This window comes from Doryrhamphus excisus, chromosome 12 (genome assembly GCF_030265055.1).
Source record: "Doryrhamphus excisus isolate RoL2022-K1 chromosome 12, RoL_Dexc_1.0, whole genome shotgun sequence".
Lineage (NCBI taxonomy): Eukaryota > Metazoa > Chordata > Actinopteri > Syngnathiformes > Syngnathidae > Doryrhamphus > Doryrhamphus excisus.
In genome coordinates, this window is record NC_080477.1 from 21192309 (window position 1) to 21208026 (window position 15718).

Below are 15718 nucleotides of genomic sequence, written 5' to 3' on the forward strand. Positions count from 1 at the left end.
AAAAAGTCAACCAACTTGACAGGTGGGATTTGACTTCAGAGCTTTTGCTGTGTTGTCCTTGGCGCTAAAGCTTTTTGCTGTGTTGTCCTTGGCGCTAAAGCTAGCAATGATGCAGCCGGGTGAAAGGTCGACTCCAGCCACTTCAACACAGACTATAAATGGAGGTTTCTTACGGACCAAGGGCTTGGATAGGAGACACAGACGTCAACACAACATCAGGGTTCACCTCTTCATCTGAAGGCCCCGGGATCCTTGCAGTCAGCGCGCCCTTCCCCTCCAAAGCCGTCGGCCCTTTGGTCTTCATAAAAGCTGGAATGCGCTTCAAAGAATGTTGACTGTCTTCCACTGCTTGAATACAAGAAGCATGTGTCATTCATCATGTGCTGATTTAGCAGATGCTAACATTAAGAAGGATGCAGGAATACCCGCTCTCTTCTTAAAAGTATGCAAATCCACTTGACTTGCTTTTTTTGTTGTTATTTTATCTAAGACATATCTTTACGTCTTTGTCCAGATTTTAGTATATGTTTTGCAATTAAGTGATTTTTTTTATTATTATTGCTATAAAGCTTTTAACTGCTCTTTTGCACACCTTTCAATTTCTATTATATATTATTGCTGACAATAGCGGAGCTAGTTCTATATTTTTAGAGTCATTGCACCCCCTGCAGGTGATAAATTGAGCAAATAAACTCAAAGTGCAGTAGCACCGCCTCACCGCAAGTTGGCGATAAAGGCCTCTACGCTCTTCTGATGCGCTCCATTCCACTGCGATTTCAATTCGGACAGACAGAAGAAGAAGAAGGCCGCTGGCGCTGTCTGGGTAAAATCTAAACAATGGGAAAGAAGCACAAGAAACACAAGTCGGAAAAACACACTTTTGAAGGTATTTACGTCTTTGTAATCAGATGCTTATTTATTAGTCACCGGTTTCTTGTGTATTTAAATATTCGGTGACCGTGAGAAACAATGACACTGCCGTTCTTTCTACTGATACTTAGCTGCAATGCTAACAACATGGACAATCACCCCTGCATGAACGTAATTCTATTATGCGCAATTCGATGATGTGTGCAAATAGTGCACATTTATATTAAAACAATTAAACATTAAAGCAATACATGTCTATGTTTTCATTTTTTGTAACTATCTGTGATTGTTGTAGCTGTCATTTCCCCGTTGTTAGCCGTTAGCGTTAGCATGGGTCTGTGTGGGGTTAGCTGTGTTCGGTGCATAGCAAGTTCAGTTAGCATAACTACTGACGCTGTCGTCGCTAGGCAACCAGCTACTTATCTACAGTTATGGTCCCGTTATAGCGTCGTAATTATTTACATGCTAGTAATTACCTGTCACGCCGTAGTCGAAGTAGATACATTTGTTAGCTAGTTAGGATTCGGATGGACTTAGTCGTTAGTTCCCCTTGACTAACATGAAAAGGATACCTAAATACGGACACAGAAACAAGTAATAACCGTAAAAATGTTATTGTTTAGCACAACATCGGTATGGTGATACTTCCTGCCATCATACACGTCATCATGTGCCCGGATGTTTGACTTCATTAGCTGATACTTAAAATTTTAAGGCGGTAGTTGGTGTGTATAAAGTAGTTACAGTACATGGGGATGTTTTTAACCGTTATTGAGCTTACTATGCTTACAGTTGTTAGCATAAACCATGCAGCTGTTAATGTGATGGTTTCTTGCAGAATATGGAGAGCGACCCCTCAAGCTGGTGCTGAAAGTATCCGGCAACGAGGTGACCACCGGTAGCTCCAGCTTGGACACTTTTTACGACGAGCAATCGACAGATTACGACAAGCCCAAAGACAAGAAGAAGAAAAAGAAGAAGGACAAGGAGAGGAACTGCGGAACACCCGACAGCGACAAAGGGAAAAAAAGGGTACTGACTCTAGGAATGTCATTATTGGTGTCGAGAGCATCTGTATTGATTGACACTTTTGCTACGACAGGTGATTAAAAAGAGAAAAGGTCAAGATGCAGATGGAGATGACGATCGGGAAAGCTGCAGAACCCCCATCCGGTCAGAGCTGGATAAACTGGAAGGTAGTTTTTAAAAAAATAACATGTATTTTGCGCCATAACATCACAAAAACAACTATTTTGTTTTTTACGCTCTAATAAACAGCAGAGAAAGAGCAAAGTCCATTGCAGGAAGCACTCAATCAGCTCATCAGGCAGCTCCAAAGGTGCAGCAGCATTCATTGTTGATATACTTCTCATGTTGACGCTGCACCATATCTAATAGCACGGTGGTTTGTTTTGTTTAATCGACAGGAAAGACCCCAGCGCGTTTTTCACATTTCCAGTGACGGACCTGATTGCCCCAGGCTACTCTTCTGTTATTAAATACCCCATGGACTTCAGCACCATGAAAGACAAAGTCAAGAAAGACTGCTACGTGTCTTTGGATGAGCTCAAGGTGTGTTTTAGTGTGCAAAACTTGTGTTAAAAACATCCAAAACAGTAACTTGAATGAAGATTAAGAAAGGTGCAATGCTTTGGAGATGTTCCTCTGGTATTTCACACGAGTGTAAACAGAAGCTAACAAATGTAAACCATAAAAAATATATTTATTTTATTTTTAGATATTTTCTTAAATATGTACTATAAGGATGTACGGTGCACATCAAACCCGTTCAATACGTTTTTATTGTACAGCTTCATTATTACAAACACCCCAATTACCGTATTTTGTGGACTATAAGTCGCTCCGGAGTATAAGTCGCACAGGGCCAAAAATGCATAATTAGGTAGAAAAAAAACACACATAAGTCGCACTGGAGTATAAGTCGCACAGGGCCAAAAATGCATAATTAGGTAGAAAAAAACATACATAAGTCGCACAAGGCCAAAAATGCATAATTAGGTATTAAAAAACATACATAAGTCGCACTGGAGTACAAGTTGCAAAGGGCCGAAAATGCATAATTAGGTAGAAAAAAAACATACATAAGTCGCACTGGAGTATAAGTGGCACAAGGCCAAAAATGCATAATTAGGTAGAAAAAAATCATACAAAGTTGCACAAGGCCAAAAATGCATAATTAGGTAGAAAAAAACATACATAAGTCGCACTGGAGTACAAGTCGCACAGGGCCAAAAATGCATAATTAGGTATTAAAAAACATACATAAGTCGCACTGGAGTATAAGTCGCACAAGGCCAAAAATGCATAATTAGGTAGAAAAAAACGTATATAAGTCTCACAGGGCCAAAAATGCATAATTAGGTAGAAAAAACATACATAAGTCGCACTGGAGTATAAGTCGCACAAGGCCAAAAATGCATAATTAGTTAGAAAAAAACATATATAAGTCGCACTGGAGTATAAGTGGCACAAGGCCAAAAATGCATAATTAGGTAGAAAAAAAACATACACAAGTCGCACTGGAGTACAAGTCGCACAGGGCCAAAAATGCATAATTAGGTATTAAAAAACATACATAAGTCGCACTGGGGTATAAGTCGCACAAGGCCAAAAATGCATAATTAAGTAGAAAAAAACGTACATAACTCGCACAAGGCCAAAAATGCATAATTAGGTATTAAAAAACATACATAAGTCGCACAAGGCCAAAAATGCATAATTAGGTAGAAAAAAAACATACATAAGTCATACTGGAGTATAAGTCTCACAGGGCCAAAAATGCATAATTAGGTAGAAAAAACATACATAAGTCGCACTGGAGTATAAGTGGCATTTTTTGCAAGTAATTTATTTGAACTACTTGACCAAAACAGACATTACGTCCTCTTGAAAGGCAAGTTCTACCAATAAAAGAATAGTGAACACAAGTGTAAACAGAAGTTTACAAATATAAACTATAAAAAATATATTTTTTAAAGGTGTACTGCAAAAATAATAATACATTTTATTTGTATAGCGCTTTTCAAAATACTCAAAGACGCTTTACAGAAGAATGGAGTTGAATAAAGCAAATAAAAAAGAGTAGAAGACAAACCAAAATACAACATTCATTCTGCTGTAGCTGTTCCACTCCTATTTTGATGGTCTTACAAGTGTAAAAAGAAGTTAACCATGGTTAAACAGAACAATAACCAATGACGAGAACTAAAGATGTTCTGCATATGTTTTCATTGTTATACAAGCATAAAAAGAAGCCAATGTGAATATTTTGATAAAATTACTGAATGGTAGACTCTCGGTGAGGCGTTTGAGGGTCACTGTGCTTGCGTGCTGTAAGTCATGTGGGACATGTGTTTGTCGCAGGCTGATTTCAGGACGATGTGCGAGAACGCCATGACGTACAACAAACCCGAGACCATCTACCACAAGGCAGCGCGCAAGATGCTACACTCTGGGATGAAGATCCTGAGCCAGGTATGGAAGTACACAAAAAACATATCCACAAATATTATGCTTTTTCTCACCTATAAATGTTGTTACAATGTTGTATTCTCGTGGCCTCACAGCTAGGAGACCCGAGTTCAATTCCACCCTCTGTGTGGAGTTTGCGTGTTCTCCCCGTGGGTTTCCTCCCACATTCCAAAAACATGCTAGGTTAATTAGCGACTCCAAATTGTCCATAGGTATGAATGTGAGTGTGAATGGTTGTTTGTCTATATGTGCCCTGTGATTGGCTGGCCACCAGTCCAGGGTGTACCCCGCCTCTTGCCCGAAGATAGCTGGGATAGGCTCCAGCACCCCTGCGACCCTCGTGAGGAAAAGCGGCAGAAAATGAATGAATGAATGTATTATCATGAAATATTAAATAAAATTATTTTAAATTATTTATTAATTTATTTTAATTAATATTAATTTTATATTAATTTATATTAATTTTATATTACTTGATATTAATTTATTTATGGGCTTATTTATTTATTATATTAATTTATTTTAATTTATATTTAATTTATTTAATAGATTAATATTAAATAATTGGCGACTCCAAATTGTCCATAGGTATGAATGTGAGTGTGAATGGTTGTTTGTCTATATGTGCCCTGTGATTGGCTGGCCACCAGTCCAGGGTGTACCCCGCCTCTCGCCCCAAGACAGCTGGGATAGGCTCCAGCACCCCCTGTGACCCTCGTGAGGAGAAGCGGTAGAAAATTAATGCATATTTTGTTTTTTAGTTTTGGCATTTTAATTATAAAACATGTGTAAAAAAAAAGTTTTTTGTAAACAATTCAATTTTTTTTGCAGAAATATTTTTTGGTCAAATTATTTGTATCAATATTTTTTTCTTCTCACTCTATTGTATTTTTTAAATATTTTATTTTTTTTAAATAAATATTACATTTTACTATTTTCAATATTTTTTTATAAGCGGTAGAAAGTGAATAAATGAATGAACTCTCTCATGCACTCCAAATTATTATTAAAGTTAAAAAAAATTAATCAATGTATTTTTGAATGTAGTAGACTCCAAATTGTCCATGGGTATGAAAGTGAGTGTGAATGGTTGGCTACGTATCTGGAAGTCCTTGGGAGCGCTTGGGAGTGTGACCAATCACAGCGGAGTGGGCGTACCTATAGGAGGGCCGGTAAATCAAACAGACCGCAGGAAATACAGCAGAAACTGGAAGATCTAGAAAGCTTTCAGAGCAATACAGAGCACCACATATGAGCATAATAAGCCCACTATTTTTCCCCATCTTGTGCGTTTGCTGGTATTCACCACACGAGGGCAGCAGAACTCTAATAAAAATGTGTATTCATTATCATTACCCCTATTTTCTCTCCATCCGTCCCTCCAGGAGAGGCTGCAGAGCTTGAAGCAAAGTATCCAGTTCATGTCTGGCCTGGATCCGTCTGACAAGGACGCCAAGTGTGAGGAACAAGGCTCTGCCTGCCTGCGGGTCAAAAGAGAGGTCCACTCCTCCAGCACGGACGGCAGCGAGCGCTCGCAGACGCCCGGAACGCCGAGGTCAATATCAAAACATTTCTCCATCCCCATTCCACCGCTCATATTTAATCTTTTGCCGTTTAAAAACACATGAGTTCATTTCTTTAGAAATGACTGTGAAATCCACCTAAGATCTTGTTTTTGGAGGAAGACTGTCTGTCAAGGAAGAATGTCTTAGAGCGCGTCCGGTCTTGTTTTATGACGTCTTTGCGTGCGTCTTTGTGACGACTCAAAGTTGAGGTCAAGTCATTTTATGTAATATATTTTATATAATTCATTCATTCATTCATTTTCTACCGCTTATCCTCACAAGGGTCGCGGGGGATGCTGGAGCCTATCCCAGCTGTCTTCGGGCAAGAGGCGGGGTACACCCTGGACTGGTGGCCAGCCAATCACAGGGCACATATAGACAAACAACCATTCACACTCACATTCATACCTATGGACAATTTGGAGTCGCCAATTATTTAAGATTAATCGATTAAATAAATTAAATATAAATTAAAATAAAATAATATAATATAATAAATAAGCTCATAAATAAATTAATATTAAGTAATATTAAATTAATATAAAATTAATATTAATTAAAATAAATTAATAAATAATTTTAAATAATTTTATTTAATATTTCATGATAATACATTCATTCATTCATTTTCTGCCGCTTTTCCTCACGAGGGTCGCGGGGGTGCTGGAGCCTATCCCAGCTGTCTTCGGGCAAGAGGAGGGGTACACCCTGGACTGGTGGCCAGCCAATCACAGGGCACATATAGACAAACAACCATTCACACTCACATTCATACCTATGGACAATTTGGAGTCGCCAATTATTTAATATTAATCAATTAAATAAATTAAATATAAATTAAAATAAATTAATCAAATAAATAAATGAGCCCATAAATAAATTAATATTAATTAATATAAAATTAATATTAATTAAAATAAATTAATAAATAATTTAAAATAATTTTATTTAATATTTCATGATAATAGTTTTTCAATAATGTTAGATTGAAGGGATTAGAGGAGCAGAATAATCCTGCTGCCCACAGACGACGTTTGCCATTCCACATCCTGAAGTCCTTGAAAGGGCCGATGATGGCGGCAGATGAGCCGCACAATGGACGACGGCACAGGAAACGTCTGTAGCGCCTCCTTTTCAACCACGCGCTTTCCTTCCGCCTCTATAGACACGACAAGGACTCCAAGGACGACGGGGTCATGAGGGAGCTGGAGGAAATCCGCAAGGTCATTGAGGAGTCCGGGGGCAAACTTTCCAACCGAGTGCTGCAGTGCGAAGTGAGCACATACCAAACACACACACACACACACACTCGAGGCGCACCCATCTTTAACAACCTTCAGTTGCTTCGTCCATCTTCCAGGAAGTAGGGTTCAGTCGGACATGATGGTGCCACTCCCACTCGCGTTATCCCCCGGCCTACAAAACAATAATCCGCCTCTTGTTTTTCCCAGGTGGAGTTCTCCCGGCAGAGGTCCGACGGCTCCACCACTTTGGCTTTCCTCAACCCTGCAGATCCATCAGCGGGAGGTAAGCCAACAAAGGCATAGCAGCGCAAGTCCACTTCACTTGTAGCACATTCTTAAATATCTACTATAAGGACGTACGGTGAACAGCAAACCCGTTCAATATGTTTTTATTGTACAGCTTCATTATTACATACACCCCAATTACCGTATTTTATGGACTATAAGTCACTCCGGGGTATAAGTCGCACAACGCCTAAAATGCATAATTAGGTAGGAAAAAAACATACATAAGTCGCACTGGAGTATAAGTCGCATTTTTTGCGGGTAACTTATATGGAGTATAAGTCGCAGGGACAGCCAACCTATGAAAAAAAGTGTGACTTATAGTCCGGAAAATACGGTATATATACTGTATTTTCTGGACTATAAGTGGCTTCGGAGTATACGTCGCACAAGGCCAAAAATGCATAATTAGGTAGGAAAAAAACATACATAAGTCGCACTGGAGTATAAATCGCGCAAGGCCAAAAATGCATAATTAGGTAGGAAAAAAACATACATAAGTCACTTTGGAGTATAAGTCGCACAAGGCCAAAAATGCATAATTAGGTAGAAAAAAAATACCTAATGTTGCTCCGGAGTATAAGTCGCACAAGGCCAAAAATGCATAATTAGGTAGGAAAAAAACATACATAAGTCACTTCAGAGTATAAGTCGCACAAGGCCAAAAATGCATAATTAGGTAGAAAAAAACATACATAAGTAACACTGGAGTATAAGTCGCACAAGGCCAAAAATGCATAATTAGGTAGGAAAAAAACATACATAAGTCGCTTTGGAGTATAAATCGCACAAGGCCAAAAATGCATAATTACGTAGGAAAAAAACATACATAAGTCGCTTCAGAGTATAAGTCGCACAAGGCCAAAAATGCATAATTAGGTAGAAAAAAAACTTACATACGTCGCACTGGAGTATAAGTCGCACAAGGCCAAAAATGCATAATTAGGTAGAAAAAAACATACATAAGTAACATTGGAGTATAAGTCGCACAAGGCCAAAAATGCATAATTAGGTAGGAAAAAAACATACATAAGTCGCAATGGAGTATAAGTCGCACAAGGCCAAAAATGCATAATTAGGTAGAAAAAAACATACATAAGTTGCACTGGAGTATAAGTGGCATTTTTTGCAGGTAATTTATTTTAACTACTTAACGACATTACGTCCTCTTGGAAGGCAAGTTGTACCAATAAAAGAATAGAGAACAGACTGAATAGGTGTAAGATATGCTAACACAATGCTTATTCAGCTACACAAAAAATAAACATGAACACCAAAGGTGTCCAGTGTTTATGGAACATGTGAGTGTGAGTAGTAAGCTGATGAGACATACTCAACATTTCTGGCCAATGCAGTATGCATCCAGGAACTTCTCGTATACTGCCAGTGTAGACACACTGCATACTCAAAGAGTTAGTATGCGGATTCGAACACTGGGGGCGCGGACTAGTCTGTGAGGATCACATAGCTCTTTGACGAGCTTGTCAACCCGTAGGAAACCTCAGAAAGTCATTAGGTGTCATCTTCGGGAAAAAAAGTTTAAACTCATCACACAGCAACTTAACACTCCAAAAGGGTAGCTAAGAAATATACAACACAAGTACTAATATGAGTTTGCCCGACAGAGGCTGGCTACTGCCCCGTCAAGCTGGGCATGATGTCCACGCGCCTGCAGAGCGGCGTGAACTGCCTTCAAGGATTCCGCGAGGACAAGAGGAACCGGATCACTCCAGGTAACTCAAAGGGGACCTCGACCAAGACCCGCCCACCCATCCACCCCGCCTGGAGCTAACACGGTAAACCGCTCCCCGTCCCCCAGTGTCCTACACCTCCTACGGCCCCTTCACCTCCTACGCGCCCGCCTACGACTCCAGCTTCTCCAACGTCAGCAAGGACGACTCGGACCTCATCTACAGCTTCTTCGGAGACGAGTCTAGTCTGCAGGGCTCAGACAGGTATGCGGGGCGCAAGCGGTCACACGTCACCACCGCCGCATTCCTCAAATAGGACACGCATGCTTTACCGATCATCAGCAGCTTGTCCGACTTCCTGGCCAAATCTGACGAGTACGTGTACAAGATGGCCGACAACCTCCTGGACGCCATGACCAGCGGCGAGCACTCCAAGACGCTGAAGGCGGCGGAGACCGTAAGCGCTTCACAACGGCCGCCGTCACGGCGGGAACAGGAAGTGAATGTTTGTTCCTTGGTGTGTGTCCAGCAGGTGGAGCAGCAGCCGAGCAGAGACGACGCCGAGGTGAGTGGAAATAAAAACATCTGGGGGGGGGCTTATACCACCACCGCCGCCGCCAACGCCCCCCCCCAGGCGCGCACCTGCTCACCGCGTATCACATTCCAGCGGAAAATGTCAGCGTTGTGCGGTGAAGTGGAAAAAAGGGGAAGAAGAAGAAGAAGAAAAAAAACAGCATGTGATGTTTGGACACACGTGTTCTCTCAGCTGCGTCAACATGGCCGCCGCTAGGAAGACAGCGGCGGTTTTTGCTGTTATTCCACACACACACACACACACAAAGTCCTGTTTGCTGTTGTTGGCCTCCCTCCAGTTATCCCTCATCCCCTTTCATTAAAGCCTTTGATTCCTCCAACCCCGTCCACATTTTTCCTCTCCACTGACTGCGTCCTACCTTCTTCTTTCTTTTAGGCCGCCAAACCTGACGCTTCCTGCAACACGGAATCTCCACTTCCGGCTGACGAGGATCTCCCTAGAGGTAAAAAAAAAAAAAAATAATTAGAACCCTCATCACGTACAATCAGCACCTCGACGGCGACTCAAAGATCTCCCTGTGTGTCGTACAGACATCCAACAGAAACTGGACCAGACCACCAGGCTCCTGCGAGACCTGCAGGAAGCGCAGAGGGAGCGCCTGAGCGCCAAGCAGCCGCCCAACATGATCTGCTTGCTGGCGCCCACCACCAAAGAGCTGGAGCTGGGTACGTCTGGCAACAGAAACACGCATCAGTTGGCTGACAGGCTGTCAGTTTATTTATATATAACTGTCCACCAGATGGTGCTATTTCTTGCCCATTTAAAACAAGCAGAAATCCTGTGTTTTTTCGGAAAGACATAAAAAAAAAATTCAACCCCTTTTCGGAACTTTTTCACCAGCTGAGAAAGTGACGGGAAACCTGACGGAGCTGACGGGCCAAGTGGCGCCGTGCGACATCAGCAGCGTCTGGGCCATCAGGAGGGCCATGGGCGTCGCTCCCGACGCTCTCATCGACCTCACGACAGGTACGCGCGTCGTGAAACGTCCGCAACACAACATCAGCTCCTAACTCGCCTAACTTCTTTTTTTTTTTTTTTTTTTTTCCAGTCCCGCAGATGACGGAACCGATGGACACAACGGAGGCTGTGCCCGCCGTCGCTGCCGTCTAATAACCCGAGAGCAGGTGCCACATATCACATCGACGAGAAGTCACAAGACGCCTAGCTAACATTAAACGTTAGCATAGCCGTGTGAGCTACTCACATTTTAACAGCAACATCGTGCTGGCTTAGCCTGTTCGCCGAACACCAAAATGTTACAGATTCCGGGATTCTGAGATCTTGGTATCAGTTTGAGACGTGTAGTGAAGCCTGTTTTGTTTTTTGTTCCAAAAGCGGTGCTTATACAGTAAACCTCGGATATATCGGATTCAATTGTTCCCACTGGTTTTGTCCGATATAAGCGAAATCCGTTATATGCGTATACCGGAAAATGTCCGTTTTACACATATATCGGATTTATATCCGGTATATGCGTAAATGGGATTTTATCCGTTATAAAAAGGCACTTCCTTGACTATGTTTCCAATGTACCTGGACGCGCAGGCAACGCTGCAAATGACGTCGTATAGCGGCCTGTCACGATTCGGCGAATCGGAGCACCACGATGCGGCCATCCGATATATGCGAGGGAAATTTCATGGAAATGCATTGGAACGGTACTGGAGATTTTGTCCGAAATAGGCGAAATCCGTTATAAAAAATCCGATATATGCAATGAATTTTTATTGGAAATGCATTACAGAAAAATCGGTTCTTTTTTATCCGTCCGTTGTGAGCGAATTTCCGATATATCCGAGTCCGATATATCCGATGTTTACTGTAAATCGGTTCTAGTGATACATTAAAAAAAAAAGTCACTTTTGCAGAATAGGTGACCTTACAGATGTTAAAACATACAAAACGTACAAAAAGTCATTTTTATTCAGTTGTGACATTTCATTCAATAAAACGTTTTTTTTTTTTTAATTAAATCACCATTTTGAATAATTTATTATGACGTTCCGCGACTCAACAGTTCACACACAAAAAGGCCCGAATATGCGTCAGGTGTTAAGACGAAAGCAGCACAATTGGCGGACAAGTAAGGCCAATGAAGAGGCATGAAGATCCAGGATTCGGCTTTCCTGCGCTGAGAACCTGGACGCACAAACCCAACATAGACTACAAGTAGACTCGCCGCACACATGAAACCGCCGTGTTAGATGGGAATCGAACCGAAGTCCAAAACGTGTTGCTTTTGCTTATTACACAGTAACAAAGCAAGAGTGTCCAACTTGCCGAAGAAACATCTACAAAAACAACATACACGTTCCTCTCATGTTCATCTAAGTGTAATCCAAAGTACAAAAGTTCCTCTAATGTCGGACAGCAGCGCCCCTGCAGGTTTGCAGCTGTACTGCAGCCATGTTCAACGTAAACAGTGTGTCCTTGTCCTTGGGGAAAGTTCCTTTGACTCGTCGGTGGCTCAGCTCAGGCCCATGCCTTGCTGCTTGCTCATGTCCGTGCACACAAAGAAGGTCTTCAGCTCGCCTTTTCCCTTCACGTTGATGAAGCCGCGACATTCGCACGAGTAGCCCAGCTTGTGCAGCACGTCTGACGTTTCTTCCGTCACCTGACACACACACACACACAATTCAATGTCATAAATGAAACATTTTGTACAGTGGTAGAGGTCCCCTATGTTACAATGTTACAGCTCCACTTAGCTGTTTTACATATAATTCATAATATCTTGTTAAAATGTATTATTCGTGTTAATAAAATAACCTTAAAAAAATTATACAGTAACCAAACAACACCTCCCAACTACTGAATGTATTTTTAACTGTGAAAACCTTAACACAAATAATATCTCCCAAACAGCGGATGCCCCACCACATATAATACAGCCAACCAAGAACTATACATTTTAATGGCAAATATCTCAACACAAAAAATATACCAAAATACCAACTAAAAGAGACAAAAATACGTTAACAATTGAAGCCCTACCACAAATAATAGCTCTGAAAAATGTGTTTTTAAAAGCAGATGCCTTAACACAAATTATTACTAAATACAGCCAAAAGCTTTTTGATGCCATACCACAAATGATGAAATACTAACTCCAAACTATATCATTTTAACAGTGGAAATATACTTCCAGAATATATCTAATACAAAAATGACATTTTTAACTGTGAAAACCTTAACACAAATAATATCTCCCAAACAGTGGATGTCCCACCACACATAATACAGCCAACCAAGAACTATACATTTTTAATGGCAAATATCTCAACACAAAAAATATACCAAAATACCAACTAAGAGACAAAAATGACGTTTTTAACAATTGAAGCCCTACCACAAATAATAGCTCTGAAAAATGTGTTTTTAAAAGCAGATGCCTTAACACAAATTATTACTAAATACAGCCAAAAGCTTTTTGATGCCATACCACAAATGTTGAAATACTAACTCCAAACTAAAACTATCATTTTAACAGTGGAAATATACCTCCAGAATATATTTTATATAAAAATGACATTTTTAACTGTGAAAACCTTAACACAAATAATATCTCCCAAACAGCGGATGCCCCACCACACATAATACAGCCAACCAAAACTATACATTTTTAATGGCAAATATCTCAACACAAAAAATATACCAAAATACCAACTAAAAGAGACAAAAATGATGTTTTTAACAATTGAAGCCCTACCGCAAATAATAGCCCTAAAAATGTGTTTTTAAAAGCTGATGCCTTAACACAAATAATTACCAAATACAGCCAAAAGCTTTTTGATGCCATACCACAAATGATGAAATACTAACTCCAAACTAAAACTATCATTTTAACAGTGGAAATATACCTCCAGAATATATTTTATATAAAAATGACATTTTTAACTGTGAAAACCTTAACATAAATAATATCTCCCAAACAGCGGATGCCCCACCACACATAATACAGCCAACCAAGAACTATACATTTTTAATGGCAAATATCTCAACACAAAAAATATACCAAAATACCAACTAAAAGAGACAAAAATGACGTTTTTAACAATTGAAGCCCTACCACAAATAATAGCTCTAAAAATGTTTTTAAAATGATGAAATACTAACTCCAAACTATATCATTTTAACAGTGGAAATATACCTCCAGAATATATCTTATATAAAAATGGCGTTTTTAACCATTGAAGCCCTACCATGAATAATAGCTCTGAAAAATGTGTTTTTAAAAGCAGATGCCTTAACACAAATAATTACTAAATACAGCCAAAAGCTTTTTGATGCCATACCACAAATGATGAAATACTAACTCCAAACTATATCATTTTAACAGTGGAAATATACCTCCAGAATATATCTTATATAAAAATGGCGTTTTTAACCATTGAAGCCCTACCATGAATAATAGCTCTGAAAAATGTGTTTTTAAAAGCAGATGCCTTAACACAAGTAATTACTGAATACAGCCAAAAGCTTTTTGATGCCATACCACAAATGATGAAATACTAACTCCAAACTATATCATTTTAACAGTGGAAATATACCTCCAAAATATATCTTATATAAAAATGACGTTTTTAACCATTGACGCCCTACCACAAATAATAGCTCTGAAAAATGTGTTTTTAAAAGCAGATGCCTTAACACAAATAATTACTAAATACAGCCAAAAGCTTTTTGATGCCATACCACAAATGATGAAATACTAACTCCAAACTATATCATTTTAACAGTGGAAATATACCTCCAAAATATATCTTATATAAAAATGACGTTTTTAACAATTGAAGCCCTACCACAAATAATAAATGTGTTTTTAAAAGCAGATGCATTAACACAAATAATACCACAAATGATGAAATACTAACTCCAAACTAAAACTCTCATTTTAACAGTGGAAATATACCTCCAAAATATGTCTTTTAAGAGGTTATTGCTGGTAAGGCATCAACTACATGTAAAATTTTACTTTTTTTGCTGTATTGTCTGCTTATTGCATTATTAGTGGTAAGGCATTAACTGTTAAAAATATTAGTTTTATTTGTGTTAAGGCATTAACTGTTAAAAATATTAGTTTCATTTGTGTTAAGGCATTAATTGTACTAAATCGTATTGGAGTAAAAAGGTATTATATATATTTTCTTTGTTTTCCAAAAGGAAACAGCAGGTTGTTTCTCTGTGGCGCGGTATGAAATGATCCGTGAAGCGGCGTCTGATTGGGGGGGGGGGGGGGGCGCTCATTCAGCATGAGTCATACATATGTTAGCCAAAAGGAAAAGAAGCAGCAACCTTGCAGCGAATCAACTCAGGAGGAAGCCGTACACAGTAAAGAAGACAAATGTTAGGTTGCTACGGCAACGCTTCCAAAGCACCCCCCGCTCCAACGTGAAGAGGTAATAATAAAAAGTAAGCGTACTTGGATCTTTCCCAGCTCCCCTGTGCTCTCCATCCTGCTGGCCACGTTGACGGTGTTGCCCCAGATGTCGTACTGAGGCTTCCTGGCGCCGATCACGCCGGCGATCACGGGGCCGTGATTAATTCCTGCACAGGAACGCACATTTTGGGATGTTACATTCAATCATACATCGATTAAAAAAATTTTTTTTTTACTTTAATAATAATTTGGAGTGCATGAGAAAAGTTCATTCATTTTTTCACTTTCTACCGCTTATAAAAAAATATTGAATATATTTAAATTTCATTTTTTTTTAAATAAAATATTTTAAAAATACAATAGAGTGAGAAGAAAAAAATCGGAAATATTGATACAAATAATTTCACCTAAAAAAATATTTCTGCACAAAAAAAAAAGAATGTTTACAAAAACTTATTTTTTTACACATTTTTATGACTAAACCCTAACCCGGGGGTGCTGGAGCCTATCCCAGCTGCCTTGGGGCGAGACGCCGGGTACACCCTGGAATGGTGGCCAGCCAATCACAGGGCACATATAGACAAACAACCATTCAC

The 15718-nt window shown here is 39.7% G+C and overlaps 2 protein-coding genes across 5 annotated transcripts in view; one reads left to right on the forward strand and one right to left on the reverse strand.

The window, feature by feature from the left end:
- The first annotated feature begins 768 nt into the window (after positions 1 to 768).
- brd7 (bromodomain containing 7) lies at positions 769 to 11715 on the forward strand. 4 transcript variants are annotated; one of them, XM_058089239.1, is made up of 17 exons: positions 769 to 886; positions 1709 to 1902; positions 1973 to 2066; positions 2149 to 2209; positions 2298 to 2442; positions 4255 to 4365; positions 5748 to 5917; positions 7093 to 7201; positions 7379 to 7454; positions 9082 to 9189; positions 9276 to 9411; positions 9490 to 9604; positions 9677 to 9712; positions 10118 to 10184; positions 10273 to 10407; positions 10583 to 10708; positions 10791 to 11715. In XM_058089239.1, the coding sequence occupies exons 1-17, from the start codon at positions 838 to 840 to the stop codon at positions 10850 to 10852; spliced, it is 1794 nt and encodes a 597-aa protein (XP_057945222.1). In that variant the 5' UTR covers positions 769 to 837; the 3' UTR covers positions 10853 to 11715. The 4 variants fall into 4 exon arrangements, with proteins under 4 accessions (XP_057945222.1, XP_057945224.1, XP_057945223.1 ...); XM_058089241.1 differs by having other exon boundaries at positions 9680 to 9712; XM_058089240.1 differs by having other exon boundaries at positions 9493 to 9604.
- The window catches only part of LOC131139541 (adenylate cyclase type 2-like), a 33080-nt gene continuing 28939 nt past the window's right edge, over positions 11578 to 15718 (reverse strand). The window contains exons 22-23 of the mRNA XM_058089238.1: positions 15165 to 15289; positions 11578 to 12356 (exon numbers count right to left, since the gene is read on the reverse strand). Of these exons, the coding sequence (XP_057945221.1) occupies positions 12210 to 12356; positions 15165 to 15289 (272 nt within the window). The 3' untranslated portion in view covers positions 11578 to 12209. The remainder of the gene's footprint in view (positions 12357 to 15164; positions 15290 to 15718) is intronic.